General features: G+C 49.0%; 1 protein-coding gene across 1 annotated transcript; it reads right to left on the reverse strand.

The window, feature by feature from the left end:
• Positions 1–11265: 11265 nt before the first annotated feature.
• Positions 11266–12640, reverse strand: LOC126281843 (translation initiation factor IF-2-like). The gene is made up of 2 exons (XM_049981093.1): positions 12118–12640; positions 11266–11771 (listed from the first exon to the last, which is right to left on the reverse strand). Exons 1-2 carry the CDS (start codon positions 12638–12640, stop codon positions 11266–11268), a joined length of 1029 nt encoding a protein of 342 aa, XP_049837050.1.
• Positions 12641–16639: the final 3999 nt, after the last annotated feature.

Raw genomic sequence — 16639 nt, forward strand, 5'->3', positions numbered from 1 at the left:
ACTCCCTAAGAGTTACACTTACACTTCATTCACTGATGTGGGATACTGTGGTCAGTCGTGCCCTAGCATGTCAAACACAATCGACCATTTACACATATGGCTGCCCTTAGTATAGAGGTGCAAGACATGTACAGGTAAATAAATTTCCGTACAAATAAACTTCATGAAGAACACTGTTACATTGGACTTGAAGATAATGTCACATCTATACCCTTAGTATAGAGGTGCAAGACATGTACAGGTAAATAAATTTCCGTACAAATAAACTTCATGAAGAACACTGTTACATTGGACTTGAGGATAATGTCACATCTATACCCAAGACAAGACATGCACAAATAAATGAAGATCAAAAAAGTAACACAAATAACACTGAATTCAATAAATGTGATGATAATGTCACATATGTACATTAGACGAGACGTGCACAAATATATGAAGATTAAAACAAGTAAACAACATGAGTAACACAAATAGCATTGAACACAGTGAACGTGATGATAACGTCACAGACGTATGCAAGATCTATGCAAAATAAAGATGTATTCCGTACGAGTATAAATCAAAATAAACCAGCTTTTCTACATTCTCACCATTAACAATTGGTTTATTAAAACTACAGACTTCGAGATATACACATCTGACCAAAATGTAGTATTTCTTTCGGTAACGCGAATCAGTGCATTCAAGCAAATCGCTGAAAGCTGTGCACCCCTACGTGAGAAAGATTGTTATCCCTGAAACTCTCTCACCGTTTTCCAAAAATCCAAAAATGCTTCATGCTTCTCTGACTCTTTTTCAATGTTGATTGACTGTGTACCTGCTCCCTGCTGCGGCCGGCCAGCCTGGTTAGAGAAGTCTGTGGGGTGGACCGGTGTTGGAGATGTACATATAGCACTGAGAACTGTTGCTCCACTCAACCACTCACAAGTGTGTCTGGTCAGGGGAAAGTGGCTCCTAATCCCCTTCTCTGAGGCTTGGCCACTGCTGAAGCTACATCTCCCCCTCCATAGTTTAAAATGGTAGGTGCCATGACCATAGCATATACTGGAACGCTGTGGCTGGTGATTCCTGCAGCACTGACTCAGCCAGATACAGGGCCTGAACAACTGGGTGCACTGCTGGAGTGGGCTTCACGTGGGAGGAGGGAAAGACATCCAGCACGTTTATATGTTGATTAAATAGAAGTGTAATTGCCTCCCGCAATCCTATCCCTGTGATAGCAGCTCAAGTTTAGAAGAAGAGCCAAAGAAACTGCTGCAACTACCTCATATCGTGTAGGGCCACAGCAAATGTGTACAAGTGTACAAGTGTCACAACACGACGTGGCGTGGACTCTACTAGTGTCTGTAGTAGTCCTGGACGGAAATGACATCATGAATCCTGCAGGCCTGTCCACAAAGCCGCAAGAGTACAAAGGGATGGAGATATCTCCTCAACAGCAAATTGTAAGGCATCTCAGATATGTTCAACAATGTTCGTGTCTGGGGAGGTTGGTGGCCAGCGGATGTGTTTAAACACAGGAGTGTGTTCCTCGAGCCACTCTGTGGCAATTCTGGATGTGAGGGATGTCGCGCTGGATTTGGCCACGTACGTCGGAATGCACAATGGACGTGAATGGCTGCAGGTGATCAGACACGATGCTTAGGTACGTGTCACCTGTTAGAATCGTATCTAGACGTATCAAGGGTCCCATATCACTCTAACTGCACACACCCCATAACAGTACAGAGCTATATTGTAACAAATAAGCCCTCGGTCACAAATATTAAGTCAAAATTGACCTGGTTTCGACGCTACTGTGAGCGTTGTCTTCAGAATTAGACTAACTGTTCTAAAACATATTAGGTATATCGTACATTAATAAAATTAAAGTTTATACTGACTCGAAAGGTGCAGTGCTTACAAGTCACATATTAAAAAAGATCTAAGCCGGAAAGGCGACGTCTTGAACAGTTGTGAGATGGCGAGCCGCTAAGGACTGCTCGTACTGTGAACAAGGGTTGCAACAAGTGCGGGCAAGTAAACATGGTGTTGCTGCGAGCGCCATCTAGTAGCCGCAGAAACAACTAGGCTACTGTACATGCAAAATTAGGCACATGAAATTGTGATGCAGCTGATTCAGGCATAACGTAAGCATTAATAATAACAGGATGAAGTTACATATTTATCTGCTTTAAATAGAGATACATTTTGTAACGTAAACAACGTTAGTTATGACATACAAGAAAACAGCAAAGATGTGACAGGAAAACAACATTTCGGTAAACTGCATGAAGAAATCTGAATAAAAGATCAAGCAATGGCTTTATACAGTCAAAAAAGTTTTTGTTTCGCAGCTGCAGCTGTTCGTTGAGAATGAGGCCATCATGACGAGTGAGATGTTTGAAAATCTCCAATTCCTCTAAGACATCTAACCTACGCCCCTTCTTTTCGGTATGCACAATATTGTTATCGCCTATGGCTTTAGGCACGTGTCCAGTAATTAAGAGATGGTCGGTAAAGGATGAATTTAGGGGACTGGTGACCTTCTTTCTCAAAAGATGTTCTTTATATCTGATGGTGAAAGCACGTCCAGTTTGTCCTATATAATAGGAGGAGCAGGTATCGCAGATCATCTTATAAACGCCAGAACTTTTCGTAGGGGAGCGAATGGATTTCAAATTGTGAATGAAGTTTCTTTTTAGATTATTATTAGTAGAGAAGGCAGCATTGCAGTTGTACAGGGTGTTTCAAAAATGACCGGTATATTTGAAACGGGAATAAAAACTAAACGAGCAGCGATAGAAATACACTGTTTGTTGCAATATGCTTGGGACAACAGTACATTTTCAGACGGACAAACTTTCGAAATTACAGTAGTTACAATTTTCAACAACAGATGGCTCTGCAAGAGATGTGAAAGATATAGAAGACAACGCATTCTGTTGGTGCGCCATTCTGTACGTCGTCTTTCTGCTGTAAGCGTGTGCTGTTCACAACGTGCAAGTGTGCTGTGGACAACATGGTTTATTCCTTAGAACAGAGGATTTTTCTGGTGTTGGAATTCTACCGCCTAGAACACAGTGTTGTTGCAACAAGACGAAGTTTTCAACGGAGGTTTAATGTAACCAAAGGACCGAAAAGCGATACAATAAAGGATCTGTTTGAAAAATTTCGACGGACTGGGAATGTGATGGATGAACGTGCTGGAAAGGTAGGGCGACCACGTACGGCAACCACAGAGGGCTACGCGCAGCTAGTGCAGCAGGTGATCCAACAGCGGCCTCGGGTTTCCGTTCGCCGTGTTGTAGCTGCGGTCCAAATAACGCCAACGTCCACGTATCGTCTCATACGCCAGAGTTTACACCTCCATCCATACAAAATTCAAACGCGGCAACCCCTCAGCGCCGCTACCATTGCTGCACGAGAGACATTCGCTAACGATATAGTGCACAGGATTGATGACGGCGATATGCATGTGGGCAGCATTTGGTTTACTGACGAAGCTTATTTTTACCTGGACGGCTTTGTCAATAAACAGAACTGGCGCATATGGGGAACCGAAAAGCCCCATGTTGCAGTCCCATCGTCCCTGCATCCTCAAAAAGTACTGGTCTGGGCCGCCATTTCTTCCAAAGGAATCATTGGCCCATTTTTCAGATCCGAAACGATTACTGCATCACGCTATCTGGACATTCTTCTGAATTTGTGGCGGTACAAACTGCCTTAGACGACACTGCGAACACCTCGTGGTTTATGCAAGATGGTGCCCGGCCACATCGCACGGCCGACGTCTTTAACTTCCTGAATGAATATTTCGATGATCGTGTGATTGCTTTGGGCTATCCGAAACATACAGGAGGCGGCGTGGATTGGCCTCCCTATTCGCCAGACATGAACCCCTGTGACTTCTTTGTGTGGGGACACTTGAAAGCCCAGGTGTACCGCCAGAATCCAGAAACAATTGAACAGCTGAAGCAGTACATCTCATCTGCATGTGAAGCCATTCCGCCAGACACGTTGTCAAAGGTTTCGGGTAATTTCATTCAGAGACTACGCCATATTATTGCTACGCATGGTGGATATGTGGAAAATATCGTACTATAGAGTTTCCCAGACTGCAGCGCCATCTGTTGTTGACAATTGTAACTATTGTAATTTCGAAAGTTTGTCTGCCTGAAAATGTACTGTTGTCCCAAGCATATTGCAACAAACGGTGTATTTCTATCGGTGCTCGTTTAGTTTGTATTGCCGTTTCAAATATACCGGTCATTTTTGAAACACCCTGTACTTGTTGCGATGCATGCGCTGAATCTGATAAGGAAATCGGTCCTATGAAAGGAATAGAAAAACGTTTTTTGGGTTAATTTCAGTGCATGAGGTGTTGAGCGTGGTAGTTCTTGCAGTTTTCTATATTACGATATCGTCCACTATGTTAGGCGTATATTCATTATTGACTACTATGGTTTCAAGTACATTAATCTCCTCATTAAACTTTTCTGTTAAAAGTGTTATGGAGGTAGCTCGGTGGATGGCAGAGTGAAAAAAGGCCATTTTTTGTGACCGTGAATGAAAAGAGGAAGCAGGCACGAATTGGTCAGTATACGTTTCTTTTCGAAAAATATTGAAAGTAATGTTATTGTCTTTTATTGTAACCGTCAAGTCTAAATAATTTAATTGGCGGTTATCGTTTTCGAGTTCAATAGTCAAAGAAATTTTTTCATGGAGGTCGTTGAAAAGTTTAAATATATGATCAATTCTATCGGCGGGTCCGTTATAGATGACTAAAATTTCATCAACGTATCTTGTGTAAGAAAGGATACCTAGTGAAGCGGCTGATACACGGTTAAACAGCTTTTTTCCAAGGAATTGATAAAGATGTCGGCAAGGATGCCGGCTAAAGCGTTGCCCATTGCGAGCCCATCAGACTGCTGGTACAGTTGTCCGTTGAATTCAAAGTAGTTGTACTTGACAACGACTTTAATGAGATTCATAAAAACGGTAATCTGTTCATCTGATAGGTCTTTTTTAAATTGACGTAAGTTTTCTTCCACAATGATGAGCGTCTCATGTACCGGGACATTAGTATAAAGATTTTTAATATCTAAGGAAAAAAGCTTGGTGTCTGAACTGCATACTATCTTTTTAAAATTTTTACCAAAACGTGGCTGTTAGGAACGGAATAATTATTTTCGAAAACGAAGGATTTTTTCAAAGTTTCGTGTAGAAATCGGGCCAAATCATGATATGCGCTATTCATGCTATTGGAGATTGGACGTATTGGATCTTCAGTCTAGGATCTTAGGGGAATTGCAGGAAATGGCCCCAACACTGTAAATACACTCCTGGAAATTGAAATAAGAACACCGTGAATTCATTGTCCCAGGAAGGGGAAACTTTATTGACACATTCCTGGGGTCAGATACATCACATGATCACACTGACAGAACCACAGGCACATAGACACAGGCAACAGAGCATGCACAATGTCGGCACTAGTACAGTGCATATCCACCTTTCGCAGCAATGCAGGCTGCTATTCTCCCATGGAGACGATCGTAGAGATGCTGAATGTAGTCCTGTGGAACGGCTTGCCATGCCAATTCCACCTAGCGCCTCAGTTGGACCAGCGTTCGTGCTGGACGTGCAGACCGCGTGAGACGACGCTTCAGCCAGTCCCAAACATGCTCAATGGGGGACAGATCCGGAGATCTTGCTGGCCAGGGTAGTTGACTTACACCTTCTAGAGCACGTTGGGTGGCACGGGATACATGAGGACATGCATTGGCCTGTTGGAACAGCAAGTTCCCTTGCCGGTCTAGGAATGGTAGAACGATGGGTTCGATGACGGTTTGGATGTACCGTGCACTATTCAGTGTCCCCTCGACGATCACCAGAGGTGTAAGACCAGTGTAGGAGATCGCTCCCCACACCATGATGCCGGGTTGTTGGCCCTGTGTGCCTCGGTCGTATGCAGTCCTGATTGTGGCGCTCACCTGCACGGCGCCAAACACGCATACGACCATCATTGGCACCAAGGCAGAAGCGACTCTCATCGCTGAAGACGACATGTCTCCATTCGTCCCTCCATTCACGCTTGTCGCAACACCACTGGAGGCGGGCTGCACTATGTTGGGGCGTGAGCGGAAGACGGCCTAACGGTGTGCGGGACCGTAGCTCAGCTTTAATGGAGACGGTTGCGAATGGTCCTCACCGGTACCCCAGAAGCAACAGTGTCCCTAATTTGGTGGGAAGTGGCGGTGCGGTCCCCTACGGCACTGCATAGGATCCTACGGTCTTGGCGTGCATCCGTGCGTCGCTGCGATCCGGTCCCAGGTCGACGGGCACGTGCACCTTCCGCCGACCACTGGCGACAACATCGATGTACTGTGGAGACCTCACGCCCCACGTGTTGAGCAATTCGGCGGTACGTCCACCCGGCCTCCCGCCTGCCCACTATACGCCCTCGCTCAAAGTCCGTCAACTGCACATACGGTTCACGTCCACGCTGTCGCGGCATGCTACCAGTGTTAAAGACTGCGATGGAGCTCCGTATGCCACGGTAAACTGGCTGACACTGACGGCGGCGATGCACAAATGCTGCGCAGCTAGCGCCATTCGACGGCCAACACCGCGGTTCCTGGTGTGTCCGCTGTGCCGTGTGTGTGATCATTGCTTGTATAGCCCTCTCGCAGTGTCCGGAGCAAGTATGGTGGGTCTGACACACCGATGTCAATGTGTTCTTTTTTCCATTTCGAGGAGTATAGTATCATACACTGAAGTGCTTGCAGAAAATTCCATTTGGCACGATGCTCTGCTGGAAGGAAGCGAAATTATGTACAGAAAAGTAAGTTTATCTTATTTCATGATAATATTAGAGGATTGAGTAGTAAGGTATAAGAGCTTCTTGTCCATTTGGAAAACTTAGAAAGCTCTGAAAATATAGTTATCCTATGCACGTTTGAGCACCACGTAATCACATGGTTATATAAGTTGTATATAAAAGATTACACTGTTGGAGCATGCTCATGCAGAAGTAACATTGGAAAAGGAGTAGTCATTAGATACATTAAGACGGAACACAACTTCAAAGACATTGACACAAATTAATTTTGTAGTGACCAGCACATATAAGTGTGCGCTTGTGAATTAATGCGGCAAAGTAGTTCGTTTTTGATGTAACTCTTCAGGCTTTCCCGGCGATCTAATGTGGTTGCCAACATGTTTATGGAGTGTTTTGGGGAGAGGGCATTGGAGACAGCCACATTTAAACCCACATGCTTCTTTAGGTATGTGGATGACACCTTCGTGATCTGGCCACATGGGATGGACAGGCTCAATGAGTTTCTTGAACATCTTAATTCATGCCACTCTAATATCAAGTTCACCATGGAACTGGAGAAGAATGGCCAGCTGCCATTTCTGGATGTACTAGTCCAGAGGAAAGCAGATGGATCAATTGGCCACAGTGTGTACCGGAAACTAACACACACTGATTTATATCTGCAGGCCAGCAGCTGTCACCACCCTGCACAGAAGAATGGGGTTCTGAAGACTTTTGTCCACAGTGCACGTGCCCTGTCAGACCAAGGGAATCTACCTATAGAGATAGAACGTCTCAAAACAGTTTTCTGCAAGAATGGATACACGGACAGACAAATTGAGAGGGCGCTCCAACCATCCACTATATCACAGGTTCCTGAAGAAGACCAAGATGGAGCAAAGAATGTGGCATATCTGCCCTATGCTGGCTCTATTTCTGCCAAAATCAGTAGGATCCTCCGTAAACACAATATCAAGTGTATTTTCTGTCCATCCAACAAGATCGGGGGACTGCGGGGGACTGTCAAAGACGACCTGGGGTTACGAAAACCGAGGATTTACAATATACCTTGTCAATGTGGCATGTCCTACATTGGCCAGACGACAAGAACTGTGGAGATCAGGTCCAAAGAACATCAGAGGCGCACTAGATTAAGACAGGTGACTAAGTCAGCCATTGCTGAACACTGTCTAGAACTAGATCATGCCATGAAGTATGAGGATACCAAGATTATAGCACAAACACCCAGATTTTGGGACAGTGTTATAAGAGAATCGATAGAAATAAAAATGGCTGACAAATCTTATGAACCGTGACACAGGGTACTAGCTAAGCAGACCCTGGGATCCGGCTCTGGAATTGTTACAGGAGCAACGGGGCAGCTGCAACACTACACAAACAGAAGAACCAGAGACATGGAGATGGAAAACGAGCCCCTGACGGATCGCCAGGCGCACCAGACCGAAGATGGAACACCCAGTAATGGGACTGGTGGGCGCGGACCGCAAAGGGAACATCCAGAGCCGCAGCGGACGAAAAACGGAGCGGCCTCGCGTGGATCTGCACGGAGATAACTTGTCCTCCGATGTGCGATGGAGTTCGCAGCAGTTAGTGCTTTGCCTCCCATGCATGCCGATGTAATGCGTCTTCACATGTCGATTGTCTTCTTGGGTGTCTCTTCGGCACAGTTCTGCAGTGCTAGCTATGCAGCTAGCAGGTGTGGCTAGCGGGTGATGCCGCGGCAGTTTGCGGCCCTGCGTCCGGATTTGAGCGTTGTGTGACCGGCCAGCACGTTCGTAAAAGGTGCCTGGAAGAGGTCACAGAGCAGAGGTACTTCCGCGATGTCGTGAAGATGAGCGATGGGGAAATCGTAAGGCAGGTGCAATGCCAGCCGAAGGATGCGATTCTGCAGTGTCTCCAGCTTCTTCAGGTTCGTGTCGGTGGCGTTCCCCCAGACGGTGGCGTATTGGAGTACAGGGTGGAGCAGCGCCTTCTAGAGAGTGATGCCCAGCCGCGGTGGTAGTCGGGAGCCGGGGTTCAGCACCGGGTACAGGATGCGGAGCCGGTTCCGCACTTTGGCCTTCACTTCGCGGATGTGCGGAACCCACGTGAGTCGGCGGTCGATGGTGACGCCGAGGTAATGCGCCGTGGGACGCCACGGGACAGGGCTGCCACCGACGGTGAGCGGTTGCAGACCTGCAGGAACGAGTCGCCTGGTGACGATCAGAAACTGCGTCTTGGCCCCATTGAATTGTAGACGCCACTTGACGGCCTAGCCTGCCAGGGTGTCAACGGCGAGCTGCAGACGGCGGCGCATGACGGCGGCATTGAGGCTCCTCGTATATAGAGCCGTGTCATCCACGTACAGTGCGAGCCGCACACGGTCGATTTTCGGCGCATCAGAAGTGTACAGCGAGTACAGGAGTGGTCCCAAGACCGAGCCCTGTGGCACACCGGCGTTGATGCGGCGGACGGAGGACAAGCCATGCGCAGCCCGCACATGCAAGGTCCTGTCGGCAAGATATGAATGGATCAAACGGACGTGCGACGTCGGGACCTCAAGTTCAAAAAGTTTGAACAAGAGGCCGCGGTGCCACACACTGTCGAAAGCACGCGACACGTCCAGGAACACCGCGCCGAAGAACTCGCGCTGCTCGAGGGCGACGAACGCATCTTCCACTAGCCGTAGGAGTTGGTGAACGGCCGAGTGGCCCCTGCGAAAGCCGAACTGCTCTTCGGGCAGGAGGCCTTCCTCGTCAACGTGGCGCTGCAGCCGCCTGATGTACACCCTTTCAAAGACCTTGGAGACGGCCGGCAGTAAACTAATAGGTCTGTAGTTCGCGGGCTGACGCAGATCCTTCCCCATCTTCGGAATCGCCACGATCTCTGCATGCTGCCAGGACTGAGGAAAACTGCAGGACAGGAGGATTACATTAAAGACGTCGGCGAGATGAGTGACAGCCACCGGCGGCAACTTCTGGAGTAGGACGTTGGAAACCTCGTCTGGGCCCGCAGCTTTCCTGGGGTTCAGGGCACGCAGGATGGACGACACCTCCTCCGCCGTCGTCTCTTCAATGACGTCAACGTCATCGCGTGCCTCCAAGTAGCGTGGGAGCCGGTCAGCAACCAGGTCGTCGTGGACAGCGTCGGTCGGGTCTTCAGCCTCAAAGACGTCTGCGAGAGCATCAGCCTTCGCAGCTGGTTCGCAGACAACCTGAACATGGACCAGCAGCGGAGGGATACGTTGAGTGCAGCGTAGGAAATGCTTCGTCGACTGCCAGGCCGTGCCGTCGTCAAGATAGAGGGTGGCGACCTTGTTATTCCAGTCGCGATTGCGATGGTTGTCAATGGCGGCCCGGATGTTCCGCCGCATCCTGTTGAGGAGGCGCTTGGTGTCGGCATTTCTTGTCCGCTGCCACTCCCGGTAGACCCGGTTCTTCTCAGTGATGTCCGGCGGCAGCTGGCGGGAGTAGTCAGGCGGAGTTCGAGGTCGGGGCGGCGTTGCTATAGCGGCAGCGTCGATCGTGGTTGCCGCAAAGGGCAGAAGTGCTGCGCCCGCTCCAGCTTCCGCAGGGCGTGGCGCGGCGGCGAGTGAGTCCGTCACGGCTGCTTGAAACCTGCCCCAGTCGATGCCAGCAAGTGAGATGCCTCTCCTGGGCTGTTGGAGGGCGTCTAAGTCGATATCACAAACCACTGGGGCATGATCAGAAGACAGTGCCGTCCTCTTCGTGGCGGTGATCTCATGAGGGATGCCCTTGACGACCGCGATGTCGATTATATCCGAGAGGCCACGAGCAGGGAAGATTGTCGGGTTGTACAGCCCCACCACAAGCGCACGGTGGCGTTCCGCTACCCGGAGCAGGCAGCGGCATTGGTGATCCTGGAGTTCCAGGAGACATGTTTACTATTGAAGTCCCCGGCGACGAACACCTGCCCCCTCAAGGAGAGCAGAGCATCGATGTCAGCAGGGTCCAGTGGACGAGACGGCGGTCAATAGGCAGCGACGAACGTGATGGCGCCCGCCGAGGTGTGAACGACGACACCAGTGGCCTCCAGGGTTGCCAGTGGTGGAAGTTGTATCACGTGATGACGAATGCCATTGCGGACGTAAACGGCTGTCCCACCACCCGCCGTCAGTCGATCGGTGCGATAGCTGGAGTAGTTGGCCGCCCTGACGTCGACCCCAGGTTTCAGATGGGTTTCGTTGATAAGGCAGACGTCAACGGCTTCGTCTCGAAGAAAATGGCGAAGTTAGCCAGCTTGAGTGCGGACGCCGTTGGCATTTCACGCTACGACCGTGAGCCCTCTAACGCTGCCCACGGTGCAGCTGGTGAGTCTTGACAGCGGTCGGGGCTGGAGAGGCCATCGGCACTGCAGCGGTGAGTTGCTGCGACAGGACTTCAATCAACTTCGTAACACTGGTCACCAAGGCAGTGAGCTGCGCGACGAGGTTGGCCAGGTCAGCAGTGGAGGCAGCCGGGCGCGGCCCCGTCGCTGGAAGGGGGAGGCGTGGCTGACTCGCTGTGAGAGTCCACCTGGGGCTGCTCGACTGACGGTGCTGAGCGCTGGGTACCCCCGCGCCGGCAATTGGCGGAGCGCGGTCCTGCAGACGTCCCGGGAGAGGCAGTACCCGGGTCCGCCACTAGCAGCTGTGGTGGAGGCGCAGGAGCCTCAGGCGTCGGCACTGCCTCGGATGGGGCAGGAGCAGGAGGAGCCGACGCAGCAGGGACGGCGGAGGGGCGTCCCTGACGTTGCCGCAGCGAAAGAGACGCCGGGCCGTCTCGTTGCTGGCTTCTTCGGACGCGGCGCTGGTGTTTGGCCACGTTGGCGAGCGATGGCACGCTTCCACACCTCACACCCACGATAGCTGGCCACGTGAGCACCGCCATAGAGTGCACATGTCGGCTTCTCGGTGGGCAGACGGGGGCACGCACTTCCTGGGTGGGCGCCGGCGCATTTAACACATCTGTCCGGCATAGAGCATTGGCGCGCGACGTGATTGATCCCCTGTCAGCGAAAGCACTGCACAGGGCCTCTCCTGGAGCGAAGATCTTCGGTCTGAACCGGAACGTCGGCGACCCGCATCAGTTGGTAGAGTTTGCGGTTCTCCACTGTGTCGGAGCAGATGACCAGGAAGAGCGGCATATCATCGCGTGATTTAGGCGACTTCATCTTCACGACTGCCCGTATGTAGAAGCCCAGGTCAGCGAGTTCGCGATGTAGGTGATTGGCTTCCATGTTGAATGGGAGGTCCCGGATGACAATCTTCAAGACTTTGTCAGGTGCGGAAGCGTGGGTATAGAACGGGATACCACGCTCAGACGCCTCCTGAGTGACCCGGCGATAGTCGTCAGCAGTTCGGAGTGTGACCCTGTACAGGTCTCGTCCGGCAGGCTTCACAGTATACACGGCCGTTGTCCAGCTGAGCAACAACTTCTGCAGTTGCCCATAGGGCGACCGAAACTGGAGCACCACCGGCGGAAGATGGGAGTCTTTCTTCGGCGCAGGATCGCGCGGCAGCAGGTCCGGCGCGTCAGCGAGCGCGTCGAATGAGTTGGCGACGGCAGTTGGAAGCGTCGTCGATGACTGCATGCGGCTTGCAGTGCGCCGGGCCGGGACAAAACCATCAGCGTCAGGGGCGAAATCTTGCGTGGCCCTCTTCTCGATCGGCGAGCTGCGAACAGCGGACGTCGCGGCTGTTACCCTCCTCTTCTGTTTCCTGCTTCGTCCGCGGGGCCGAGGGGCGGTGGAGCTCTCATCTTCAGAATCGGGGAGCGGAGCAGACAGAGCTGTCTTCAAAGTTTCCGGAGCTGTGGCCATCAAATCCATAGCCATAGCAATGGTCGTCATAAGTGGGAGGCCAGATGGGGCCGCCGACGGCGCAAGCGCGATCTGCCACACCCTTCGCGTCGCTAGCAAGCGCAGGTACGTCCTTCTGGCGGCTGCACATCTCAGCGACTGCTACTCCTTCGGCCTTTGGTCGCGTAACGGAGCGGCAACGCTCCAACAGGTCGTGGTGAGCGGGCGCGGATCGTAGGGGGCACGCTTGGTACCCCAGACCGTAGACGAAACCCCCAGGAGCGGGTTTGGTGGGTGCGGACCGCAGAGGGAACACCTAGAACCGCAGGGGACGGAAAACGGAGCAGCAACGCTCCAGCAGGTCGCAGAGAATGGGCGCGGACCACAGAGGAAGCGCCTGCAGCCGTTGGTGGAGGGAGAAGGCCATAGGCATAAATACTGGACCAGGTCCACTCGAGGAGCAGTCTCAGGTCGCACCTGATGAAGGTTACGAGCTACGTGACCGAAATATCGTGCAAGTACGACGCTGATATCCGGCAGAACACCCGACAACCCAAGATGTAGTTCGTTTTTAATTGCAACTGTGTGTACATTGTATACTGTGTATACATCGGCACTGCAAAATACCAACCCAAGTGCTTTGCATACGAATGGAAGAACTAGTAGATGCCGACCTCGAGGAAGATCAGTTTGTAATCCGTACAAATGTTGGCACACGGAGGCAATACTGACCCTACGACTGAGGTTAGAAGATGAATTAAGGGTTAGGTTGTTTTTTGAGGGGAAGAGAGCAGACATCGAGGTCATCGGTATCACCGGATTAGAGAAGGACGCGGAAGGAAGTTGGTCGAGCCCTTTCAAAGGAACCATCCCAGCATTTACCTGTAGCCATTTAGGGAAATCACGGAAAACCTAAATCAGGATGGCCGGATGCGGGATTGAACCATCGTACTCCCGAATGCAAGTTCAGACAGATTAAGGAAAGGCAAACCTACGTTTTTAGCACTTTGCTGCCTATAGCACGTTTATCGGCAGCAAAGGACCTGCAAGAGCAGTCCAACTGAATGGACAGCGCCTTGAAGAGAGGATATAAGATGAACATCAACAAAATCAAAACAAGGATAATGGAATGTAGTCGAATTAAACGAGGTGACGCTGGGGGAATTAGTGTAGGAAATGATTCACTTAAAGTAGTAAATGAGTTTTGCTGTTTGGGTAGCAAAACAACTGATGACCGTCGAAGTAGAGAGGATATAAAATGGAGACTGGCAATGGCAGGGAAAGCGTTTCTGAAGAATCGCGTACAGATTTAAGTGTCAGGAAGCCTTTTCTGAAAGTATTTGTGTGGAGTGTAGTCACGTATGGACGTGAAACATGGACAAGAAATATTTTAGATAATAAGAGAATAGAAGCTTTCGAAATGTGGTGCCGCAGACGAATGCTGAAGATTAGATGGGTAGATCACGTAACTAATTTGGAACTACTGAATAGAATTGGGGAGAAGATGAATTTGTGGCACGACATGACTAGAAGAATGGACCGGTTGGTAGGACATGTTCTGAGGCATCAAGGGATCACCAATTTAGTGTTGTAGGGAAGCGTGGAGGGTAAAAACCATAAAGTGAGATCTAGGGATGAATACACTAAGCAGATTCAGAAGGATGTTCGTTGCAGTAGTTAGTCGGAGATGAAGAGGTTTGCACAGGATAAAATAGTGTGGAGAGCTGCATCAAACCAGTCTCTGCGCTGAAGACCACAACCACAACAACATTCATCGCCACTAGGAATTTTGAAGTATTTATGTTCTGTGGTGATTAAATGTAGATTTTCTGAAGTATTCGGAGGATCCTACAATTTGTTACAGTAATTAACTTTCCAACAAGGGTGGGTAAAGACAATAGGACCGTAAGTGACAATGTTTTCTTTGATGAAGCTCAAAGCGAGAAAAAAAACTGTTTACTCAGTAACAAATGTTGTCTCTGATCATTATGCACAGTTAGTTAGGGTAAATAACATAGCGCCTGACAGTATCGCTCCTCCTCAATTTACACCAGTTAGAATAATTAATGGCTTTAGAATAATTAATAACTACAGGACAAATGTCTTTAAGAATAGTTTACAAAAGATGACATCGGATGTAATTTACAATGAACCAAATGGTAACAAAACAGTGACTATATTCCATGATGAATTCGTATCATTATTTGAAAGTAGCTTTCAGCATAAGCCAGTCAGAAAGGACACTAAAAGCCAGGGATTAAAGTATCTTGTGAAAAGAGAAGGGAAATTTTTCTTTTGGAGAGAACAAGTAGGGATTCCGCACTAGTTACACACTACAAAAAATACTCAAAATTACGTAGGAAGTTTATTAAAAAATCAAAGTACATGCACGCAACGTCAGAAATCAGTAATGCTCACAAAAGACTTAAGCCAATATGGAATTTAGTGAAGCAACAGGCAGGATAACCAGCCACATAACAACAAAACAGCACTACTGAACTGAATGGAAGGGCTATAAATGAGGAGTCACAGGTGAAAAGTGCATTTACTAATCGTTTCTAAAATATAGTAGAAAGCATAGGGACAAACAGCTCAAGAGCAACATCACAGCAGTATGTTAAAAATGTAACTTTCACAAAATTCAATCATATGAATGTATCGCCAACTTTTCCTCCTGAAAGAAAGAAAATTATGTTCTCTAAAAAATAATAGCTCTTCCGATTTTCGAGGTGTTTTCAATAGAGTACCAAATATTTGTTCCTATATAGTAAGCTCACTTTTACCTGAAAGATCTAATGCTTCACCAACTAATGGAATTTTTCCTTTTCTTCTTCTACGTTATCAAGCCCAGTGGACCGAACGCTGCTACAAGTTTCCTCCTCCATTGTATTCTGTCCATTGTTTCTATCCGCCATCCGTCTACATCTACTGATGCTTGGTTTGAATCTTCATGGAGGCCATTGCTCCAACGCTTCTTGGGTCTCCCTGGGAGTCTCTTTCCTGTCGGTGTGAAATTCAGGAGCTTCTGAGGCCATCTGTGATCTTCCACCTGGGCCACATGGCCGCCCACTGCATTCATTTGTCTTTGACAGTTCCTGCTATGTTGGGCTGCTCATATAGTTCTTGAAGCTCCTCCGTTCCCCTGTGTCTGCATCCAGAACCAGACCGAAGATCTTCCGAAGCAGTTTTCTCTCAAAAACGAGGAGCTTATGGAAGTCCTGTTTCCAGATACTCCATATCTCACAGCCAAATAGAACAAATGGATGGATCAGGGTTTTGTATAGTCGAATCTTGAACTGTCTGGAGAGGTGTCTGGACTGGAGCAGTTGTGCTAGGCCGTAGTAAGGTCGGTTTCCTGCTTGTATTCTGGCATTGATCTCTGCTTCACATGACGAGTTCTCAGTGAAAAGTGCCCCTAGGTGTTTAAATTCGTGCTCTCTCCTGTAGGACTGGCCTCCCACGTGCAGTGATTGTAGATGACCAGCGGTCTGACTCTGACCGCGCGTCATAACGAGCTACTCTGCCTTCGCTTCGTTTATGTTTAGCCCAAATTTGTCGGCAGCCTCCTTTAGTGCGCTGATCATTAGCTCCAACTCCTCTTCAGACCTAGAGAGTAAACAGATGTCGTCTGCATAGGATAAGTAGGACAGTCTCTTTCTTCGATTTCAGTTTCTTCGTTCTCTTGGAAGGTCTCACGTACGATCTTCTCGAGGGACAAAGCTGAACAGGATAGGGGACAAAACATCTCCTTGCATAAGTCTTGTCACAATTTCATACTCCTCAATTGCGCCATTTCTCATCTTCACCCTTGCACGTGTTTCGTTCAGACACATCTTTATCAGATTGATGAGTTTCTCTGCCATGCCAAACTCCCTGAAACAGCTGAGCAGGCTCTTGCGATGTATACAACCAAAAGCGTTCTTAAATTCAACGAATAAAATATGCAGATCTTTACCATATTCACCCATCTCTCAGTGATCTGCCGGAGACTGAAGATGTGATCTACTGTTGACCGCCTTCAGAAACATTTCCCCA

This window comes from Schistocerca gregaria, chromosome 7 (genome assembly GCF_023897955.1).
Source record: "Schistocerca gregaria isolate iqSchGreg1 chromosome 7, iqSchGreg1.2, whole genome shotgun sequence".
Lineage (NCBI taxonomy): Eukaryota > Metazoa > Arthropoda > Insecta > Orthoptera > Acrididae > Schistocerca > Schistocerca gregaria.